At 47.1% G+C, this 23,770-nt stretch overlaps 1 protein-coding gene across 8 annotated transcripts in view; it reads left to right on the top strand.

The window, feature by feature from the left end:
• The window catches only part of LOC139765265 (uncharacterized), a 199,266-nt gene that overhangs the window by 100,170 nt on the left and 75,326 nt on the right, over nt 1–23,770 (top strand). For 4 of the 8 annotated variants that reach the window (XM_071692683.1, XM_071692665.1, XM_071692623.1 and 1 more), the window contains one exon: nt 15,676–15,696. The exons of 2 other annotated variants lie outside the window; for them this stretch is intronic. Coding sequence is in view for 5 of the 6 variants with exons in the window: in XM_071692665.1 (XP_071548766.1) it covers nt 15,676–15,696 (21 nt within the window). In the remaining variant the exon portion in view is untranslated. Of the gene's footprint in view, nt 1–10,512; nt 10,594–15,675; nt 15,697–23,770 lie in introns of all 8 variants that reach the window. 2 more of the 8 variants (XM_071692647.1, XM_071692657.1) reach the window with 2 other exon arrangements.

The following is a 23,770-nucleotide window of genomic DNA, read 5'->3' as shown; positions in this document are numbered from 1 at the left end:
CATCAGATAACTAATTTATGTTTAAGGTCGCATGTTATCATTATCGGCGGTGCTGCCCTCTGTATCATCAAGTCTTTTCCTGTTATCTTTTGACTCTTACCATAAGGATAACTACAGCTTCTTCATCACGTTATTTAACATATGATCTACACCCTGTTATCGTATTATTTTTTGTTATCTTTGTAACTTCGTGTTATCTATCGCTTGAGTTGCTTGGTGCTGCTCGTCAAGATAACATAACGGCTTCGTTTGTTATCATCAAGGTCTAGAAACGACCCGCGTTGCGTGTTATCATGGCTGCCTGTTATCATGAAGTTGTCCATGTTATCATCCGGGTGACCGAGTTATCGCCTTTGTTACAAGCTATCATTAAGGTTACGCTATCATGAGTTATGGCGTTACCATGAGATGCCCGTTATCATTTGTAGCTAATGCCATCATCTTTAATTACGTTATCATTACATATACGTGTCACCTTATCTCAAGAGTTGTACCTTCGCCCTCAGGGGTCGTGCTGTCGTTCTCAAGGGTCGTACCGTCGTGTTCAGAGGTCGTACTGTCGTTCTCAAACTTCTCTTACGGTCATGCTTCGTGTGAAGGGGGAGGGTTGGGGGGAAGGGGTTGACGTCATCCCCTTGGTCACTGGCCCCCTGGTGTTGAAAGTTAACACCACCAGTGCTTGATGTCATCAACCCCCCCCCCCCCCTCAGTATGCGGATCAAACACCTGTACCGAGTAATTTTCATAGGGGAAAAAAAAACGATAGAATCGTCCCGTTCACAAATCCACCGTCTCCCTTAGCAAAAAACAACGCCTTCCCAAACAAAAACAACGCCTTTCTTACAAAAACCGCGTCCATTAACAGAAATAGCGCCTTCCATAACAAAAATACAGCCTCCATTAACAAAAAACAGCGTGTCCCTTAACAAAAACAACGCCACCCTTAACACAGAATTCATCATCCCTTGATATAGACACAGCTTCCCTCAGCAAAACAACAACAACCTTAATAGAAACATAGCCTTCATGAACAAAAACGCATCCTCCTTATAATAAAAGAAAATACAGCCTACAATAAAAACGAGCCTTCCTTATCAAAAACAAAGTCTCCCTTAATAAAACCGCGTCGTCCCTTAACAAAAACATAGCCTCCATGGCAAAAACAATGCCTCGCTAAACAAAACAACGCCTTCGTTAACAAAAATAACGCCTTCCTTAACAAAGATAATGCCATCCTTAACGTAAACAACGCGTCCCTCACACGAAATACTGTCTTCCTTAACACACACACACACAAAAAAAAAAAAATCCACGAACATAAAACGAAAAACTGCTTCCCCTAACAAACAGTACGCTTGGCTCGGCAAAAGAGCACCCCGCCTTGCCAAAAATAACGCCTCCCCAAACTAAAGCAGCCCCTCCCTTACCAAAACCAACACATCCGCTGCCAAAACCAACACATCATCCAGTACCGAGACCACACCACCACCATCCAGCAGTGAGGACCCACCTTCACCCCTTCCCCCTTTTTTTCTTTTTCCTCGAGAACGGAAAGAGAGTTTGAAACTGGAAATGGAATCCTGGGCTAACTACCACCAAACGGCCACAAGTGGACATCTCTGGGCTAACTACCACAGTTGGCAGCGACGTCATCATGCGCCCCGTCTTGAGCACTTCAACCTACCCATCATCCCTCAGACCTGGCAAAGATGGGGTTCGCGTGTCCCAGCATCAGATCTTACCTTCGTGGTGAAGGGTTCCGTCGCTGTTGCTGGGTTCGTGATCTTCGCCAACATCATCGGCAGCTGTCGTGAGCATAACGCCGCCCCTGGTGCTGGAGGCCGTGGCTTGCGATGCGTATTGCAGAGCCGCGGACGATGTCCATCCCCGGCTTGAGGCGCACAGTGGTGGTGGTGATAGTGGTGGTGTAGTGCGGATTGCCGCTAGGCTGTGTGACACCCCCACCAAAGAAAAATAGATAAATAAATTCCTCATATACGTAGACTTATAAGATTTCATTTTTGCCAAGTGTCCACCTTGAGCCTGTGGGGGCCGATCGTCTGGAAATTGGTTTAGTGTTGGTCAGCGCGAACGATGAGGTGGCTGCGTGTGTGTGTGCCGTTGTTGATTTTGTATTCTCATTTTCGTACGCTTAAATGCGCGTTTTGTCTCGACACTGGAGCACGTCTTAGGCGGCTAGAACCCGTCGCCCCGCCGGCACCGTCGCCTCGCCAGGTGTCCTCTCATTAACTCCTTTGAGTACCACAACGGTACGATCCTCGAGAGCGACGGTACCAACCCCCAGAGCACGACGGGACGACACTTAGGTACGATAGCTCTAGAGCACGAATAGACGACATTTAGGTACGATAGCTCACCCTCTCATGACCTGAACCTTAAGATGAATGAAAAATGGAACCACATCTTGAGTGGTATAAATGTGTAGGCTTCACGGCTCTTTTCTGGTCCCTGTTGGTGGTAGTTTTGGTGAGGGTGGTGCGAGGGTGGTGGTGTGAGGATGGAGGCCAGGGAAGGACGCACCCTCCTCCCTCAGCTAACGTCGGCATAATAACAGCGTCGGGTGGGTGTAGGCCAGCCCCGGGTATATTAGCTTGGCCTGTGTTAGCTGTGGTGGACCTGGCCGCTCCCACCCTGCCATCATCACTACCCTCCACCTGATATTGCCTGCCGTCTGCTACTTAGCTGTCGTTTGCCCGGACCCTCACCCAGGCCGAATGGCCCGACAAATGCCTTGCCCTGGCTAATTACCGGGGTTTTATTTCTCTTTGTATGGCCCAGGAAAGACCTTTTAGGAAACGCAGGGTCGGCGCGGGTCCTGGAGACTCTGCCTAAGTGTATGTTTGTAGACAAAGGCATATGGGAGGCAGAGCGTCTCGTGTGTGTGTGTGTGTGTGGGACGGCAGCTGACACTGTTGCACGGTTCCCGGGGCTGAGGACACTTAGAATATAGACGCATAAACTACGTCCCTTTATAAGGTCCTGCTCTCAGAGTTCCTGAGGACTTGAAAACAAGGAACACCAGAGGTAGATTCACCGTTAGATCTACCTACCTACGTAGTTTTTTTTTTTCTTTCTTCGTATCCTCGTTTATTTTGACGTCTTTAAACTTTGAAAGTACTGGAGTGGCTCTGAGAGCACACTCCAGCATGTACTGGAGTGTCTTCGTGTGCTGAGTGTTGGGGGGAGTGACATCAGACTTTGGAAAGTTCCTTTGGTGAAGGTTGGGTAGCCAGGAACCCGGCAGGGCAAGGGGAGGTTGACACACACACACACACACACACACACACACACACACACACATCCTCCACCTGCGTCCGTACACACACACACACACACACACACACACACACACACACACATCATTCTTATCCCAGAACCCATCCTAACAAGACCCCTCAACCAAAAACCCATGTCCCAAGAAGACTCTCATCCCAGCTTTTGTCATCCCAAAAGTTACATCTCAGTCACCATCATCCTAAGAGTGTCGTTTGGGACCCCTCATGCAATGCTCTTGCATCCGGTTTTCATCCCAAGACCCTCATTAAGGGCCTCCACCCATCCCAAGACCCCTCCTCACGTGAGCAGGACCCACCGTCCAGGACCCAGGACCTCGCGACGCCCCTGAAGTCCTTCAAGCACGTTTGCCCTCCGGAGAAGAGCTGAGAGAGCCAATGAAAATCGTTCGCCAGGGAAAGAATCGTTAGCTTTCTGGGAAGTTACTCTCCCTCCCTCCCTCTCTTTCTTTCCTTCCTTTCCTTTCCTTTCCTTTCCTGTCCTGTCCTTCATTTCCCTTCCCCACTTGGGGGCGGAGGAACGCGCGCCTCCTCAGGCTGACCTTGGTATAGCATGTCGCCTTTCTTCTAATAAAGGCGTCGCTGCTGAAACCTTAATGAACACGCCTGCCCTTACCCCATCCCATATTCCTCCCTCCCTCCCATCACCCACCCCACCCTTACCTCCCCTGCCCAAGACCCTCCTCGGACGAACCATCCATACTCAAGACCCTCACCCGCGCTCCGCCTCCTTCAGGCCTTCCATCCCGAAAACCAGTTCCTCCGCCGGCCACAAACTAAGACTCGTCGCCCTCGGGACAAAGACTGGCCCTCTTCACCCTCCTCACCCCAAGACTCCAGGCTCGGCAGTCTCTTCCCGGGTGATCGTCCTAAGACCTTTGCCGCCTTCAGAACCTCATGACTTAAAAAAAAGACCTTCAGCTGAGTACTTTCCTCCCCCTGAAGACCCTCCTTAACCATAAGGACTTGACTTAAAAGACCCTCTCCAACGGCTCTTGGTTTTAAAACCTTTTAGCTTGCAGACTTCTACCTAGATCAGGTCCCTAAACGTTCACCTCCTAGTCCCAGTATCATGTCCAAAAACGTTCTTCACCTCTTAGATTAGGTCCCAAAACGTTCACCTCCAGGGTCAGGCCCCAAGACGTTCTCCTCGTTGATCAGGTCCTAAGACATTCTCCAGCTGGCTCGCGTCCTAAGACGGTCACCCGCACCACAAGGCCCAACTGTAAGACTCACCTTAAGACCCAGTTGCAAAACCGTCACTCATAACCCTGAGCCAAGGCCCTCGCCTCACTACCCCGGGACCACCGTCCTGACCCTTCCCCTGTGTCTTCGCGTCATCCACACACACACACACACACACACACACACACACACACACACACACACACACACAGTTTTAACTACTTAGGCTTTGACATGAACGAGTGAGGACCGTCCGCCACATCAGCCCCCGAGAGAGAGAGAGAGAGAGAGAGAGAGAGAGAGGAATGCTGAGGAACGTAGACTCAACCTACTGCCTTCCTTACCTTCACACATTCTGTCGTTCTGCTTCCTCCTCTCCTCTCCCCTCCTTCCCTCCACTCTTGACGCCTGACTCAGACCTCCTGTCTCCTCTCGGACTCCGCTTTAGACATCCTAGGCCTTCCATTCCCCCCCCCCCCCATTAGACGTCCCTTCAACACCCTTCGAGGGCTCAGACGTCCTTCCCCCATTCCCGAATTGGACATTGACATTTCTCCTCCTTGATCCCCTTCACCTTGTACACCTACCGGTCCTTTCCCCTCCATATAAACGCCAAATACACCCACCTCCCACCCCGTCCTGACAAGCCTGTCCCCACCCCCATGTAGCAAGATCGTGGTGGTGGAGGGCCACCACCACCGCCCCACTCCACCCCTCCACCGCACACCGCCGCCACCACCACCACCATCCCCCCCTGCACTCAGCATAATCAGTCATGTGAGGTCTCCTGGCACTAGAGCACACGACCGGTAGGGCGCAGCACGGCCTTACAGTGTGGCCAATACTTCTTCTCCTCTTCTTTTCCCTTTCCTCGTGTGCATCACATGTTCTGCTCTGGTGTGTACGTTGAGCAGACGATTCTTAAGAGAGGACCCGCCCCGTAGCGGCCAACGGTGAAGCGTACTGTACGTGCGCTAGGGTGACAGAGCTGTTGTATACCAGGGGGAAAATTACACTCCCCTTGTGCTCCGTATAGAAGGCATTGTGGCGCGTATATTACCCCTAATTACCAGGGGAAGGGTCGAACCACCGCTCTTCTTATCACCCTCGCATGTCCATTATCGTGCCCCTGTAGATAAAGCGGGCATCGTAAGAGTACATTTTGTTGCATTCCCACGTCCTTCCGGCTCATTATGGGCTGAGGGGTTTCACGAGGTGGGTTATATACGCCACCTGTAGGTCAGTTTTGGCCGAACACTCTGTGTCCAGTACAGACCCATTTCCCCGAGTGTAACAGAAATGGTAAATGAAGTGTGTGTGTGTATATATATATATATATATATATATATATATATATATATATATATATATATATATATATATATATATATATATATATCCCAGAACCTCTTTCTAAGAACTACTTCCAGTAGCAGGGAAGTGATAGATTCCTTTTGGAGTGAAACTTTCTCCGACGAGGCTGTGATGGAATGCTTTGTCTGTGTAGACTTAGACGATATTTTGAAACTCCCAGTGATACAACTCGCCAAAGGGACTTCTCACTCGCGTTTATAGCCTCGTGCAAGTAGAGTCTGGTGTGTGTGTGTGTGTGTGTGTGTGTATATATATATATATATATATATATATATATATATATATATATATATATATATATATATATATATATATATATATATATATATATATATATATATATATATGTGTGTGTGTGTGTGTGTGTGTGTGTGTGTGTGTGTGTGTGTAATCTTCAGATAGCGTATGTCCTCTTCTCGTTATTATATCTCACCTGTTTGGTCATCACACTTTTTTAAACGCCAAAATTGTATTGATTGAAAGAAAGCCAAAATACGTAATATATGTGTGCAGTTTGGGGAGTTTAGATTTCTTTGTTTTTCATGCTAAAAAGGCTGAATTAACCATTGAGTTCCGCAAAGTCAGTGAAACTGACAAGACCCACACACACACAAAAAAAGAAAGAATGTGCTCAAAGCCACTAGTGACCAGCTGCCTAGGAATTATGAGCATGCAAAATTGCTCATTCCAGCTGAAATATTTTGAATACAATCCCACCTCAACATGCTCGGCATTGGCTATTATTCAACAGCTCTTGTTGCCTCTCGCCTACACCGCTTTCATAACCAACCTCCCACCTTTACGCACAGAAAGAAAAAGCTCAGCCTCCTACACTCGCAGATCCAATCACTCTTGAACACACATCACGGTGGCCGAAAATGTAACAGTCACACCGTAATGACTCGACGCCATACACTATACAGCCGAACCCCACAATCGCAGCCTTGAATTCAGTTCCACCCGACGTACAACCCTCTGAAACTACACTCCCTAGACAGATGCGAGTCACACTTTCTCGCTTGCGATCTGCACACCGCCCATGTCTCCGGTGGTGCAAACGTCGGATCACTCGCCCTCAAGAGGAGGCAGTCCCCTCCTCACGCCGAAGACACCGAACGCCTACCTACTGCTCATGTGCCCTCCACCCTCCCTATCTAGACAGTCAACACACGACTTGTGGTCTGGGCCTGTGGACGCGGGTGACCCCCTGAGTGCTGCAGAAAACCCCACACATGGGATTCTGAAATGGACTGAAAATCATATATTTATCTATAGCCTCAGGGCCCCACTAATGGGGTTCCTGTCGAGGCTGCGCTACAGTAAGAAGCTGGGTGATGATGGATTCTTTTGGAGTGAGAAGTATCTGCGACGATATTGGGCACTCACACACACACACACACACACACACACACACACACACACACACACACACACACACACACACACACACCCTATTAAAACCTATTACCAACACGTAATTATGTCACCCTTTTGTAATACTCAATACCCATTCTTAATTATCTGACCCTATTAAAAACCAGTTACTGACATCATAATTATTTAATTGTTAAACCCCATTGCTAGCACGTTTTAATTACCTCACCCTATTTAGATGTATTTATATGTATCTCGCGTTATAAAACCCATTACCAACTCGTAATGACCTCACCCATTACCTGCACTTGGTGTTTACCTCACCCTATTAAAACCAATTATGAACCCAATGATTCTCACCAATTACCCCCATTACCAGCGCCTCATCTCTCTTTCTCCCATTATCGACAAGGAACCCATTCAATGTATATATATTTTTTTGTTTCCTCTTTTACGACCTTCCAATTTATGGATCGACTTGTGATTATTTTCCTTCTTATCTGCGTATGATGATGACCACCAAGACCAATTACAGTTGATTTAAAGCAATTTATGGCGTAGGACTAAAGCCTTGCGTTTGAAGTTGAACCCCGCGGGTAGGAAGGCCAACGACCCTTGAGCACGACGACTGTACGGCCCTTTAGGGCGCCAACGATACGACCCTTGAGCACGACCGTGCGACCCTTAGGGCCCAACTAAACTACCCTTGGACACACTGATATGACCCTTAGGTATGATGGCTCGTTGGCCACGCCATCATATCCAAAGGGCGTACTGACGTGTTCAAGGGTCGTACCGTCGTGCTCAAGGGTCGTACCGTCGTGATGGAGGGGTGCCAACACTCTCCGTCTACTGAAACATTTGTATTTTTTATTTCTAGGAATCTAATGCCAGAGTTGAAAATTATTGTTATTATTTATTTATTTGTTTATTTATTAAACTCACACGAGATCATTTCTTGAAAAATTTTCTCTTCATAGTCTTTCTTGTTACTATTCCATCCCCCCACAGCATCCCATACACTGGCCCCATCCTCACACAGTACCTCAGACACTGACCCCATCCTCACACACTACCCCAGACACTGTCCCATCCCCACACACTACCCCAGACGCTTCTTCCATCCACACAAAGCATCCCCAGACACGGCCCATCCCTACATATTACCCCCAGACGCGGCCCATCCCAACATATTACCCCCAGACGCGGCCCATCCCTACATATTACCCCCAGACACTGCCTCGACCCCACACAATAACCCCACACACTACCTCGTCCCCACACAGTAACCCCACACACTGCCTCGTCCCCTCACAGTAACCCCAGACACTGTCTTGTCCCCACACAGTAACCCCAGGCACTGCTTCGTCCCCACACAGTAATCCCACACACTACCTCGTCCCCAGACACTGTCTCGTCCCCACACAGTAACCCCAGACATGACCCATCCCTACGCACTACCCCCTCCATACATTGCCTCATCCCTCTTCACGTCGTACCCTACCTCTCCTGACCCCATCATCACCGTCCCTTCCCTCACCAGACAGTGTGGTTGTTGTGCCACGAATCTTGAATTAGACCACAATTATAAAGTAAAAATTAAAGTCACTTTACCATAGGTCGTTCACTTCCCAATATGTATAGTCAGATATTATCAGACATTACTGGAAAATAATAAGTTTGATCTGATTACACTTTTTTTAAAGTGTTTTCTAGAGACGTGCGTACAGTAGTAACCCGGGAGCAGTTAGATCATAGATTACTTTTACCCCCTGGGTGCGGCGGTGGATTTCAAAATGAACGCTGCCAATCCTGTCGTCTCGATAAGGTTGGTAAGCGTGATTGCGACGTCAATTCCCTTATACTTGTTTTAAAGACATTCTCGAATCGTATTTTAAAACTTTTAATGAGTTCGAATAGTGTTAATTGCATTAAGGCACGTGAAAGGAATGTTGGACGCTTGTGGACCCCCCACGTTCTCCCATGTAAGGAAAGCAGGGGCTACCAGTGTGTAGCCAGATACGAGAGCTTTTGTTCAGAAATGTTCGCCGATTTTTTATATAGTTCGACACCGATGGGGGGTAGAGGTAATTTATTGTCTGACTGTACATAGAAGGTAACCGAAGAAGCGGGATTTGACACTTACCAGAATGCGTTCTGATATTCTCCTTTGTTTACTTTTATCTTGCTGCATTGAATCTGTCGAAAGTGGGAAGGGACTTGTACGTGAAGGATGAAAAATGTTGGGTTATGTAATGTAACGCCAAGAAAAGATGAGAGGGAAGAAAAAAAGAGTAAGCAGACACTATCAATACCTAATCTAACGTTCACTAATGTCCGAGGTTTAAGTGATTTTCAATCGGTTTCACATTTAAGATGATTTTCAGTCTTATAATGAATTACAAAATTATGGAATTTTTTTTTTTGTCCACGATGTATAACTCGGTCGGTTTGTCTTTGCCTTCCATTATTTAACCCCATTTTTCCTTCAGTTGACAAGGCTGGTGTCAGGAAGTTATTCTGGTAAGTTTCAGCTCTCGTTTCATATTGTTACGGTCAGTGGCACAAGTTAACGATGGCCCATGCCTGGCTCCTGGACACCAGTGTGTGTGTGTGTGTGTGTGTGTGTGTGTGTGTGTGTTGTAGACGTGATGGCTGGCTACAGAAGGTGATGATGCACTTGCCTCTACCGAGCTGGTCAATATCGCCACACACACACACACACACACACACGTGTTACCCTCAGGAGCAATGGTGTTTGGCGCAAGCGTAGAGCAGGACGGTCGGTACGACCCTTGGGTATTGATGGCCCTGAGCCTTTGATCTGACCCTTACGGGGGGGAGGTCAGGGGTCTCGGACCATCGTACGCAACAGTTCGCACCGTCGTGTTCAAGTGTTCAGTATCCATGGGCAGAAAATATGTATTTTTTTCCTTTTTTTTCATCTTTTCATGTGGTGCATGTGGGAGGGACATGGGTAGTGTGGACTAGTAAAGTAGTTATTCGGGGTAACGTTTGTTCTCCCTCCCCCCCCCCCCCCCTCCCCCCCCCCCCCAAGCTGTGATCCGTCATCGTCCTCCCCTCCACCCTCCTCAGCCCCCCCCCCCCCCCCCCCTCTCCAATCCCTGCTGACCCTTCCTGCGCCTAACCTGCTTGCCATCTCTTGATCCTCCTCCTCCTCCTCCTCCTCCTCCTCTTCTTCCCTCCCTCCCTCCCACCCGCCAATGGGTCTTCTTAACCTGTCCACTCACAGCGTAAATTGCAGGTGTGACCTGACGACGAGTGCGGAGGAGCCCCCGCGACCGGTGACGAAACGCGCGCGATGTGCCATCCTTCAGCGGCGTGGGTTCGTTCCTGAGGCTATGTTGCTTGCTGTGGGTTACTGTACCTGCGGCCGCCACCACCACCGCTGCTACTACTGCTGCTTGCTGTGTTGGTGGGGGTGTGTGCTCACACGAATTGGCTTGCATTGATTTTCATTAAAGGGCGCCTCAGCTGTCCCTCTCCTCCCCCAAGTGTAGGGTGTGGGTGTGGCAGTTGTCAGTGCCCTACACACCGCCACAGACGGGGCGTCCTTTTTTTTTTTTTTGTTTTATCACATAAAGATCCTCATTCCCGTGTCTGAGCACACGAGGGCAAGCTATCGTGTGACCCCACCGCCCCTCACATATCAAGAAGCAAGGTGGCGGTGGCCGCTCCTCCTCTTCCCCCAACCCCCTTTTTTTTTTAGTGTCTCTTTTTTTTTTAGAAGTGGTTCATTTGCTTACACTTGCTTCAGCGACGCCGCCCAGCCCAGCCCAGCCCGCCCGCTAGCCCTCCCGCCGCCCCCTATCTCTTGTAGACTTACACTAGTAAGGGGGGGCAGCTCCTCACCACCCCTCCCAGGCTTAGTGCACCTTTTATTGCCCCAACGTCTCGTGAATGTCATGATCTAGATGTCCTCCGCCCCTTTTCACCCCACTGATAGTGCACTTAGACAAGTCTCTTTCCCTTCCCCCTCTTCTTTTTTTATATATTGACCTTAGATTTAGTATACTAGATGGTTCCTCCTTTGCTCGAGTGGACTTGCCCCTAGGCGACCCCTGGATTCAGGGGGGCGATGAACCAAGGGGGACCTCCCCTGGCCTTCCCCTACATCCTACGTAGGAGGTCTGGTACCTCCTTGTATTGTGGCCCTTGCTATAGGAGTCACTGTGCACAGATGTATGCTACACCGTACAGCGCCCCTGACGCAGATGTACTGCACTGCGACCCCCCCCCCCCTTAACGCAGGTGTACTACACTATCCACCCCCCTGACGCAGGTGTACTACACTGTCCACCCCCCCCTGACGCAGGTGTACTACACTGTCCAACCCCCTGACGCAGGTATACTACACTGCTCGACACGCCCTGACGCAGATGTAGTGTACTGTGCGATCCACGACTTTGGAGTAGCGCACTGTACGACCCCAGACTCAGGAACTGTACGACACCCTAACTCGAGTAGTGCACTCTACGACCCCCTGACTCAGTTAGTGCACTGTATGACGACCTCCAGACGTAGATATAGTGGACCGGACGACAACCCCCCCCCCCCCCCCCCAGCAGATGTAAATGTCCTCTACGACCCTCGTGACTCAGTTCTAATATTTTACAACGCTCTGACTAAGGTACAGGACACTTCATGACTACCTCACTGAGTTGTCGTACTCTCTACGGTCCTGACATACGTAGGTGTATTACATTACAACTCCTCAGACTTAGATGTAGTACACTCTACGGCCCTTTGACTCAGGTGTAGCATACTGCCATCATGGATATGACGTATGCATTGTGCGACACTCTGACTCAAATGTAGTGCACTTTACGACACACTGACAGATTTAGCACAGTCATCGACCCCAGTGACTTGGGTGTAGTGCACTGTGCGACACCCTGACTCAGGTATAGTATACTTTAAACCCCCCAGACTCTGTTGCAGTACACTGCGATCCCCCTGACTCTAATACTTTGTGACCCTCCCCCCTGACGTAGTTGGAGTACACTTTACGACCCCCTGACTTATTTTGTATTACACTACGACATCCTTAAGTCATGTTTCGTATCCTTTACGACCCCGTGACTCAGGCGTGTAGCAATGAATCTCCTCCCAGGCATTAAACGGAGGTGCACTGAGCACTTGAGGAGGAGCGGGTGACCAAGGAAATGAAGTTATGCAACTGCAGGCGACCGAGGGGTCGTCCCGAGACACACACATGAAGGACGAGCACTGGAGGACACGAGGGGATTTAATAGTAGAAGTAGTGGTTACTAGGAGTGGTGGTAGAGGTAGGGGTACGTAGACAACTGTCCGGAAAGGGAGGGAGAAGTCTGGTAGCAGGAGGTGGAGTTTGAACATCACTAGGGGAAGGTGGACGAAATATGTACTTGGGTTATTATGTTCATGATAATGATACTGATGATAATAATTATTATTATTATTATTATTATTATTATTATTATTATTATTATTATTATTATTATTATTATTATCATTATTATTATTATATTATTTTACTAGTATAGTAATGATGATGATGATAGTAATGATAATGATGATAATAATGATATTGTTATTATTATTATTATTATTATTATTATTATTATTATTATTATTATTATTATTGTTGTTGTTGTTGTTGACTCAAGGGTTAGAATACTGCATTGTGTTCCCCGCAGGTGTATTCAGCCGTAGGTGAGTGAGATGTATTGTGGTCAGGGGTGTAGATCCCGAACAGGAGACCAGGTGTACGGGTGTAGTGATGAATGTGTCGGGTGTCTAAAGACAGATTTGTGGCTTTCAGGTGGAAGATCAGGTGTGCAGGTGTAGTGATGGATGTGGCAGGTGTCTGGCGGCTCAGGTGTTAATTACATATGGGGAACCAGATATACGGGTGTTGCAGGTGTGTGAGTGCAGAGTGTAGATTGTGAATTGAAAACCAGACGTATGGGTATAGCGGGTAGGTGTTAAGGACAGGTGTTTCTTAAGGTGTAACGCCCATCATTATAAAGGAATTCATCTTTCTGAAAGTCCCTCATAGGGTTTAAAAGGGTCGTAGTTCCTGAGGGTCGGGAGCTAATGACACATCACCCAGGTTCCCCATGTGAGAGAGAGAGAGAGAGAGAGAGAGAGAGAGAGAGAGGTGATTCAGGACACACCCCCTCCCCCTTCCAAATTGCTTTGGTAAAGACATGAGTGGGAGTGGGTGGGCGGGGTGCGTGGGTGTGTGAAGAGGTGATGTATTGATGATATTGGTATTCAGTTGTGTTGCCAGTAACGGGGGCAGGTGTTCAGGAGTGTTATCAGTGCAGGAACAGGTGTTAAAAGGGATGATGTTGCTCGTAAGAACGGAGGCGGTGGGGGGGAAGGGGGGTGGGTCATGTTCTCACTGTTGGAACAGGTGTTCAGGGGGGTACTAATGTGCTGCTGTTGTAGGGGGCGTGGTTGGGTGGGTGGTTAGGGGTCGTGTTCTCACTGTTGGAACAGGTGTTCAGGGGGGTACTAATGTGCTGCTGTTTCTGTGGTGGGGAGGGGAAGGGCTGTTGCTGCTGGGACAGGTGTTTGATTGAAGGATGATTACTGCCTCACTGATCATGACTATAGTCTACGTGGAGTTGATGTATGAGACGTAGTCATAAAGGTGTACCGCAGGCGGTGCGTACCGCAGGTGGTACGTACCGTAGATGGTAAGTACCGCAGGTATTATGTACCGTAGATGGTACGTACCGCAGGTGGTATGTACCGTTGATGGTACGTACCGCAGGTGGTATGTACCGTTGATGGTACGTACCGCAGGTGGTATGTACCGTTGATGGTACGTACCGCAGGTGGTATGTACCGTTGATGGTACGTACCGTAGATGGTAAGTACCGCAGGTGGTATGTACCGTAGATGGTACGTACCGCAGGTGGTATGTACCGTTGATGGTACGTACCGCAGGTGGTATGTACCGCAGGTGGTATGTACCGTTGATGGTACGTACCGCAGGTGGTATGTACCGTTGATGGTACGTACCGTTTGAGGGGTTTGATGAGTGTGCCGTCAGCAACATAGGGTAGACAGTAATAGTGTACCGGCTGTGGGTACGTGTACCGGCGGGGTTTGGGGATGTTTTAACACCCCCCCCCTCTCTCATACTTGAGTATGTGTTAACCCCTTCACTGCAACGACCTGACTGACCCCACTTGAGTAGGACGACCTGGCCTCCATAGAGTGGGACGACGTAACCACTTCAGTGTGACGACCTGAAAGCCCACGAAGAGCACGACTTGTAACCCCTTGAACACCCTGACCCAAAGCGTACTCCTGGGGTCACGCCCTTGTACTCAAAGGGTTAAGTGGTCCTACTCGTCTATTATTATTATTATTATTATTATTATTATTATTATTATTATTATTAATATTGATAATATTATCATTGATATTTTTATTATTAGTATTAGTATTAGTATTATTGTTTATATTAATAGTATTATTATTATCATTGATATTATTATTATTATTATTATTATTATTATCATTATTATTATTATTATTATTATTATTATTATTATTTGTTCGTCATTGTTCCCGTTAGTGTGAAATGGCGAAGGTTATTATTGTTATTTTTAAGAGTGACTAATAACAATGATGATAATAATGATAATAATGATGTTTTTATTATTATTATTATTATCATTATTATTATTATTATTATTATTATTATTATTATTATTGTTGTTGTTATTGTTAGTTGTTATTATCATATTCTTATTGTTAATTTTATTATTAGATTATTGCCATTATTGAATTATTCTGTCTCACCATTATCATAAATGTTATTACCCATTAGTCACTAGTCTTTGCATTCATTCATTTATCATTTGCACCTTACAGTCTGCACCAGTGTAGTGCCACTATACACCACCCTCCCTTGTATGCCACTGTATGTTGCCTGAGGTAGGTACACTAGCACCTCCCCCCCACCCCCAACCCCAACCCCCTCTTCCCTCTCCCCAGAATAGAAGTAATGCTCGGTCCTGATGTTGTTATTATTATTATTATTATTATTATTATTATTATTGTGGCTGGCTTGTTCTCTCCCCCCAACACTCCATTCTTGTGCATCACTGCTATGCAAAAACTCGCCCCCTTCCACCCCTTCCCTCCGTATATCTCACTGCCATGCAACACACACACACACACACACACACACACACACACACACACACACACACACACACACACACACACACACACACACACCTCCCCCTCCACCGGAGGTTACTGCTTTCCCCTACCTCAAGCATGAGCCAAACCTGACAGTGCATCGAGTCTTTCCCCCTACCACAACCACAACCACCTACCATCCACCTACGCAACCCCCCCCTAGTGCTTGTTTATAAATTTGCTTTCCGATTTCTTTCAGGTATCACCGAAATATCCCTGGGTGAGTGTAACCCTAGTTCTTAGTCAGCTGAGCTGGTTGGTGCTGAGCTGGCCTTAGCTGCATGTGTGTGTGTGTGTGTGTGTGTGTGTGTGTGTGTGTGTGTGTGTGTGTGTGTTGTGCTCTACATTCATGTCATTGTTTTTGTAAATTGTATGAAGGAATTGCAGTGTGTTCTTGTGTTGTGTTGCTTGTAAGGTGCTTGTGTTTGAAGATGATGATGTTCTGGTAGCATGGTGCTGTACGGTACGGCATGGTACGACACGGCATGGTATGGTACGGTACGGTACGGCCGAGCCAGTGGGCCCGGAGAAGAGCGTCAGCAGCCCACCCCCGACCGTCTCCTGCCCAAGTACACAGGAATGGCACTGGTGACCCAACCCTTTAAACTCTGTCTCATCCTGACCCACCCCTAGCCCCCTGTACCATCTTGTATCTGTCCTTCACCCACCTTGGCCCACCTCTGACACACCCCTCCCTCCAGGACATGACCCCCCCCCCCAACCCTTGACCCCACCATGACCCTGACCCACTCCAGCCTCTGCTCACCAGAAGTACATACCCATCTCACAGCCTTGGCCTGTGTGCACACACACACACACACACACACACCTCTTGGACGAATGCCAGTTTTCTACTCCTCCCCCTGGGACATGGAACAGTTCATGTCGCCATGATTAACATGATGTAGGATACATACATATAGCCAGCATTGCATGGACAAAAAGCTACCCACGTCATAGTCATCTCTGATAAAAGGTAAGATAAATGAGTGTGAAAAAAGATATACAACAGGAATTGATTTAGATTCTTCTGACGTTGATAGAGAGCCGATCTTTAAGGATGAAAAGGCTCTTTAAGAAGAGGTACAGACGAAAGACTGAAGAAAGTTTCGTAGCTTCGCAGTACTTGGGGCAGGAGGGATCGTCACGGTCAGTCCTCGTGTAGTTGGTCTCCACACAGAAACTGTGGGAAGAAACAGTGAGACCTCATGCCTCAGCTCCAGGTGTTAGAGGTCGAGACACATGCAGACGGCTAACGAGAGCAGTGGCCACGATAGTTGCCTATGGAAAAAAGACAAGAGGGAGGCAGCATTGCGGCAGAACGGGGAGGGATTTTTTTCTTTTAAAGACAAACTATAACAGTAAGTTTGAAGGCTTTGATTCCACTATGGCAGAGTGAGAGATAAAAGAATCAACCTTGTCAAGTGAATATATGAAGGGTTAGATTGCCCCTGAGGTGTCAGCGCAGCACACCATACATGGAGGGACCAGTCCTTTCTGTGATCGGAGCAATTGAAGAAAGGGATTCTGAACAGGACTTTCAGTTTTCCAGCAGTGGGCTTAGCTGCTTGTGTCATGTAGGGTTTCGTGGGTGGAAGGGATTCAAATGTATGAAAGAACGTAGTGTTGATTCGTCAGCATGTGGTTACATTTTAGGTAGCTGCTGAAGAACAGAAATTGTTGTTAAAAGGACAAAAGAGCGTAGGAGACAGAATAGACCCTTGGGGAACACCTTGTGATAGGAAAAGTGGGAGAGGCTGAAATTTTGAACAGTTGCGTACGTAAACTGGCCAGAGAGGAAGCTAGACATGAGAAAACACGGAACAAAGTGGAGGAGGGAAGCCCAGAAGAAGGATTTTAAGAGATCAAACCCTTCCCAGTGCCTTACCCAGCCAAAAGCTTACGATATAACAAGAGCTACAACATAGGGTTCTCCGAAGTATCCCATGAAGGATAACCAGACATTACTCAGGTAGGATATCACTGGAGGATCTAGGCCTTGCGATGGTTTCACCGTTGATCCGAGAGAAGACTGCGACATTTTGAGATGCTGAAGGAAGTGGAAGATGAGGAGAGATTCAGAGACTTCGGGTATAGGTAGAAGTCTCAGCAACATGACGAGAGGGTCAAGAGTGGTCACCTTTTCTTTTGGGATAGGCTTTACCACTCTGCTTGTTCACAAAGAGGCAGAACGGACGAGCTAGCACGAGCATCAAGCCTACGAGACACATGCCGTCGGAACACAATCAGGGATGCCATCTGATGCATGCGCCGCATTTCTGTCATAGAGAGAGAGAGAGAGAGAGAGAGAGAGAGAGAGAGAGAGAGAGAGAGAGAGAGAGCTTCTTTTGGATTTTACGAAATGAGATTATAGGGAGAGGTTATAGGATTAGTCAGAGGTGCGACAAGAAGGTGTGGGAATGCTGAGTCGCCCAAGCTGGACTTGCGAGCGAGAGAGAGAGAGAGAGAGAGAGAGAGAGAGAGAGAGAGAGAGAGAGAGAGAGAGAGAGAGAGAGAGAGAGAGTCTGGAGTAAGATCGGTAAGAAAGGAAAACATGAGGGTCTTTAAACTCCAACCCCACCATCTTTGTGGGAGGAATGATACAACCGAATACTCTATGGCAGTTGAAATCTCCAAAGTAGAGGACCTCAGCCTTAGTGTGAGAGGATGTCGTAACCTGATGAGAGGAATGTAGATTACCGAAGAAAGTTATGTAGAGTTTGTAGAGCAGTGGACGAAGCAGAGGAAGTCAGCGATGGGTAGGTGACATATCGTGAGTCAGGTGACATCCCTCACAGCTTGGAGATTCAAGATGGACGAGGAATACAGCAGGTATGTCGGTGTTGGAAGTAAAGACATTCTCCTCCTTTGAAGTGGAACTGCGAGTGAAGATTTCTGTTGCCGATGTGAGAAAGAGTGCTGGAGACATTCTTAGATAGATGAGTCTCCAAAAGAAATGTCTCTTCTTTGAGAGGAATTACTAACCAAATGGGTTTCTGTAGATGGAAGGTTGGTGGGAAGGCCACGAATGTGGATGGGGTGAATGGTGAAACAGTCAGGCATAGCCGAGGGGCAAGGATCTTTTAAGAGGACGTGGTACTTCTACGACTGCCTGAGCCCTCCTTCTCGTTGGCAGTAGAGACAGGCAGGATTCCAGGAATTCTTGGCGCCTCACACCAGAAACTATTGCGAAAAGTACGTTTGACTTTTTACACGTTTGTGTTTCAAGATTTATAATGAGGAAAATATGACGGGAAAAGAAAAGAATGTGAAGGTAGGAAATGGATCAGGGTCTGTGCGGGGTACGTATAGATAGAGTGATGCATGTATGGCAGAGTGTCGGGTGGTGATGGTGCAGGGCTGAGTGTGGCATGGAGTAAGACAATATGTGGCATGGTGCTGGTGTAGGGCATAGTGTGGCGTAATACTGGTCTAGGGCAGAGTATAGAATGGTACTTATGTAGGGAAGAGCTTGGCTTAGGGCAGAGTGTAGCATGGTGCTTCTTACTTGTTGTCTGTCTGTACGTGGGGAAGTGTGGTTTACATTGAGTGGGGCCTCGGGTCTTATCCTTCCTTTCTTCTCCTGTGGCTTATATGTGTGTGGCAAACACCAAAGGATCAGTCTGTCGTCCGTCCATCCGTCCTTCCTAGGAGACCACACTTACAATTAACCTTGGTCATAACCTGGAATATCTTGATCATGTAATCATGGTACTTCGTCAGGTTGTTCCCCACCATCTAAAGATTGAGGGTCATGACACCTACGACTTTACCTCTGGTACCACTGTTGTTCCATTCCTTTGTACCCTGTCCAGCAGTCATTTTATGTGGCTTCTCAAGTGAGGTAGACTAGACTATATATATATATATATATATATATATATATATATATATATATATATATATATATATATATATATATATGTGTATGTATTATCTTCCAGAACGTCTTTTTGTCCATATACTTGAAGACGACTTTGATGTCGACCAAGTTGTAGTTCGCTTGGCTCCGGAGCTTTCTTACACGTCCACTTCCGGTGACAAGTTTTTGCCCGATGTCGACTCCCAGGTCCCCCTCACGACGCGACACCTGCTGTTTATGCCCTCATAACCGGTACTTACCCATGACTACATTTTCTATGGGTGTATTTCAAAAGCCACATAATGGATTTGCTGTAGCTCCCCATATGGCATTTCACAATCCCAGTTAGTGGCTTCTCGCTTCTTTATTGATTATAACATTATCTGTAGACTTGTTCAGGTGAAAATCTTACTCGTTTGGCGGGTCATTTCCATCGATCAGAATTGGTGAGGGTCCCAACATTGTTCCTTGAGGAACCCCACTTGTTCCTCCTCTATTTCACAGCTTGAGTGGGCGTCTCTTACGTGTGGTATCTGCTCCCTCCCATTTCGTTACTGTCAGTCCCAATGAGGCCCCCCCTCATCTTGGACGTCTTGTTCCATAATGGGTCTCTTGTGGTGGACAAATGTCAAAGGCCTTCTGGCAGGCCGGGAGTATATGAACAGACCAACCGCCCAACCCTACACCACACCAGCTTAATCCCTGTCAACTCTGGTTAAGTAGCTTGTGCCGACCAGGTCCTTCTGTGTTCTTTCCTCATTATTAAGTGCTTTATATGTGATGTCCGGCCTTAAAGTCAGGTCTGTTCCTCTGTCGTATTTCTTATTTCATATTAGCACTACGTTGGTTCTCCTCCATCCTTGTGGATCGCATTCTCCGCTCAGGGAGGTCTTACACAACTCATCCCCAGTGGTTTAACGAGGGTCTCACTGCACATTCTTCAGCACGAGTAGTAATATGCCATGAGGGCCATATGCTTTCGTTGGGTCCATGGCTCCCTCACAAGCCTCCTCACATACGATGGATTTATTTCACTATTATATTCAGATCTCTTCCCCTTCCCCCATGGTTGCCAGTTGTGGTACCTCAGAGACTTCGTTGTACAAACACAGTCTGAGATAACATTTGACTGATCTCTCTCAATAACTTTCTCTTCTGTGATCCCCGAATGTGATGATTCGGTTCTTCAACGTTACATTGTCCCATGTGATTTTTTTTAAATCGCTTTTGGTTGTTTATTTTGACTTGAAAATTTATTTCATGTATCAGTTGTGCCCCCTTCTTCTTGTCATGATGTGGTCATTTCCATTTGTCTTAGTGTCGTGAAGTTAACCCTACGCTTCTTCTGTAGTGTGTTCCCGTGTTACCTCGCTTTGCTTCATCTGTCAAACCATTTCTTCATTTTTTTTTTATCCCACCTCCGTCCCCACCACTCTTGAATATACACCCCTTTGTTTGGTTACATACTTCTCTACGCCCTGGTTTATGAAATTCAACAAGTCTTATAATGTATGCTCTGTACCCTGGTTGTGGATTACTGCCACCCAGTGTGAGCCCCTGAAGTATTTAAACCAACTTAGTTTCCTTCTTTAGATACTTTCTCCTGTTACGTATCACCTCTCCCAGGCCTTCCTCCCCTGTGATATGTAACCGATGATGAGTACGGCTCCATCACACAGATGGGAGTGCGGTGTAGGAAAGGTGACATAAGCAGGAGTTCAGTGGGTTATATACCAAGGAAGACCTTGAGGTCGAAACACGTGTCAAGAATGAGATTCACAAACTCCTGATCTTGTTCATTCTTCTGCCATTCTTGGTGACGATCACTCGAGCATTTAGAGGTTCATAGGTCGTGTTTTCTACTTCAAGGTTACTACGTTGATGTTCGGGTGTAAACTAAAATGCCGTTTCGGTGTTCCATTTTGTACCTATGACTTCGGGGACCTCTGGCATGTTGGTGTAGAAAGTCTCCCTAATCGCCTCCTAAGAACTTGAATCTCCATGAGTTTTCATTGTTATGTGGATCTGAATTATTCCAGTTTATTTCTGTTTCGCTAAACTTCCCATACATTGAGACCCTGTACCCGTCTGCTCTGCCTGGCAACACCACCCCACTTTATGTACCATCCGGATTATTCACCCTCTTTTTTTTTCATCAAAAGCTGAACAGCTGGTTCCCCTGCTTAGGAACGGGCACCAGTAGATGTGCCGCATAAATGTCATCGGTAACTATCTTCTAAGTGATATACTAGCCCATTGTTTATCTCTCACAGGCTCATGGTCTCACTGAACCGGTTAGGCTATAGACCCCTCGCTCCCTTCTCTTTTTACAGTTGAGTTCCCCAAGGAGCACTTCTTTCTCCACCCGTCTTCACTTTTTCCCGTTACCTCCCACAGGCCACATATCCCAGTGGATTCAAAAGCACCACGTATGAGTTAACATCCCTTAATGACTGTGCTCTCTGATCTGCGAAGTAATTGTCGTCCGGTGGATCCTTAGATCCCATTTCGTTCACCATTCACCAGAAGTCCTTACTCATTTATGTACATCATCCTCGGCGTAGATTCTTGCGACTCTTGTGTTGCGTTCCATGGCATTCTCACCTCGTATGCTGGTTTACCTCTTGAGTGTTCTACTCATTGTACTTCATTGATTTTTTCTGATTCTCCCCTTGCTCTATCCCTTATATATATATGAAGCCCCTTTTGATTTTATCGTTGTCTGCCAGCTGGTCGGTCTACCTAAGGACTTCGCTGTATTTCTCTAAGTGTTCCATCCCTAGTGTCCAGGGTATCCCCATCTTCCTATTCCTCTCTATCCCTCCAAGTCCTCATCCTTCTTCCTAGAATTACCAGTATTTCCTCGTTGTCGTGACCCTCTCGTATGCCCGAACGCCGTATCCAGTAGACGACCACTTTTCCAGTTCCGCGTTCCAGGAATATCGGAGCTAGTCAGTTTTCGATGTCCCGTAGATAACTTTCTACAGCATCTCGTCATATACAGTCCCTGGATCCCGACCTGTCGACCAGATCCCCTCGTAAGCGTAAGACAATCCACACAGATCTTTTTATTGCCTCCGGATGGAAAAAAGAAAAAAAAAGCATTAACGTCACTGAATTTCTTAGTAAACGCCCTGATGATCTCTCTTCCCCTCCTTGACATTCTCTCTCTCTCTCTCTCTCTCTCTCTCTCTCTCTCTCTCTCTCTCTCTCTCTCTCTCTCTCTCTCTCTCTCTCTCTCTCTCTCTCTCTCTCTCCCTCCCTCCTCCTGTCTCTCTGTCTCTCTCTGCTATAGACCCAGGGTTTTGTTGTGGCCTTCAGCTCCGGAACGCAGCAGCTTCAGCTGTTTTGTCTTTCCTTTAAAACAATCGATGGTTTACCTTTCCTCCACACTTCTCCTCCTTCCCTCCCTCCATCTCACTTAATCTCAGGCTTATCTTTGATCCTGCCTTGTCTCCAGTGGTATTACTTTCTTATTATCTTGACTCCACCTCCACGTCTCCGGTGAAATCTGAACTTCCGCCTTTTGGCAATCCGTAATGCATCCCTAACCTCAAGTCGCCTCATTTCTCGTGTCTTGGGTAATCTCTTCTTGTACATTTCCTCCATCATTTCTAGGCTGCTGTCGTGTTGAACCCGCCTGACCGAGATGGGTCGCCCGCCTTACCTGTCTTTCTGCTTTTTCGTCCTCCCTTCGCCAGTCCACCTAGGTGGTATCCCATTTTCGTTCTTTTTTTTTTTAGGGGGGGGAGGGGTCGGATTGACCACGTCCGCTGCGCTGGTTCCACTCGCTTCCCACAGCCATGTTGCTGATCTGTTGCGCCAATTCGTCTCTGGTTGCAAACTGGATGATCAACTTCGTTTTCAACCTATGGATCAATGATTACTCATTTTAGTTTTCTGATGACGTAACCGCCTGAAGAAAGGGGGGTTTCTAGTTTCTCCTCTGATGTGTCCGTAAATCTACACCTACTCACCTAGAAATGTGCACGGGTTTGGAACAATTGGTGACGAATATTCACAGGCTCAGCCACTCCTTTCAAGTGTCACACCTCATCATCATGATTGATAAACCCTCTTGTTAGCTAATTATTATTGATCTTATGGTTATTGTCCCCTTTCTTCACTGTTAATACCATTACCGTCGATGACCAGAGATAGTTACAAATTTACTTTCTGTGATCTTTTTCTTTTGACTTGTAGAAAGTACTCCCTGCCTGTCTATTCCTTGTGATGGCTGCTAGTTAGTTCCTCTTTATTGTTATTATTATTGTCATTATTATTATTATTATTAACATTATTATTATAATTATTATTATGAATGAGACGGGTGGTGGCATGCAAAGAGCAGAAGACTAGGGAGGGGCAGTTTGTCTTCAGGAGCCGCATAGGATATCTGGACGAGGAGTTTGCTCTGAAATGCTTTTATGGA

The sequence above is a fragment of the Panulirus ornatus genome, chromosome 4 (genome assembly GCF_036320965.1).
Source record: "Panulirus ornatus isolate Po-2019 chromosome 4, ASM3632096v1, whole genome shotgun sequence".
Taxonomy (NCBI): domain Eukaryota; kingdom Metazoa; phylum Arthropoda; class Malacostraca; order Decapoda; family Palinuridae; genus Panulirus; species Panulirus ornatus.
Note: the sequence above shows the minus strand (reverse complement) of the source record. Positions and strands in the feature narration are given on the sequence as shown.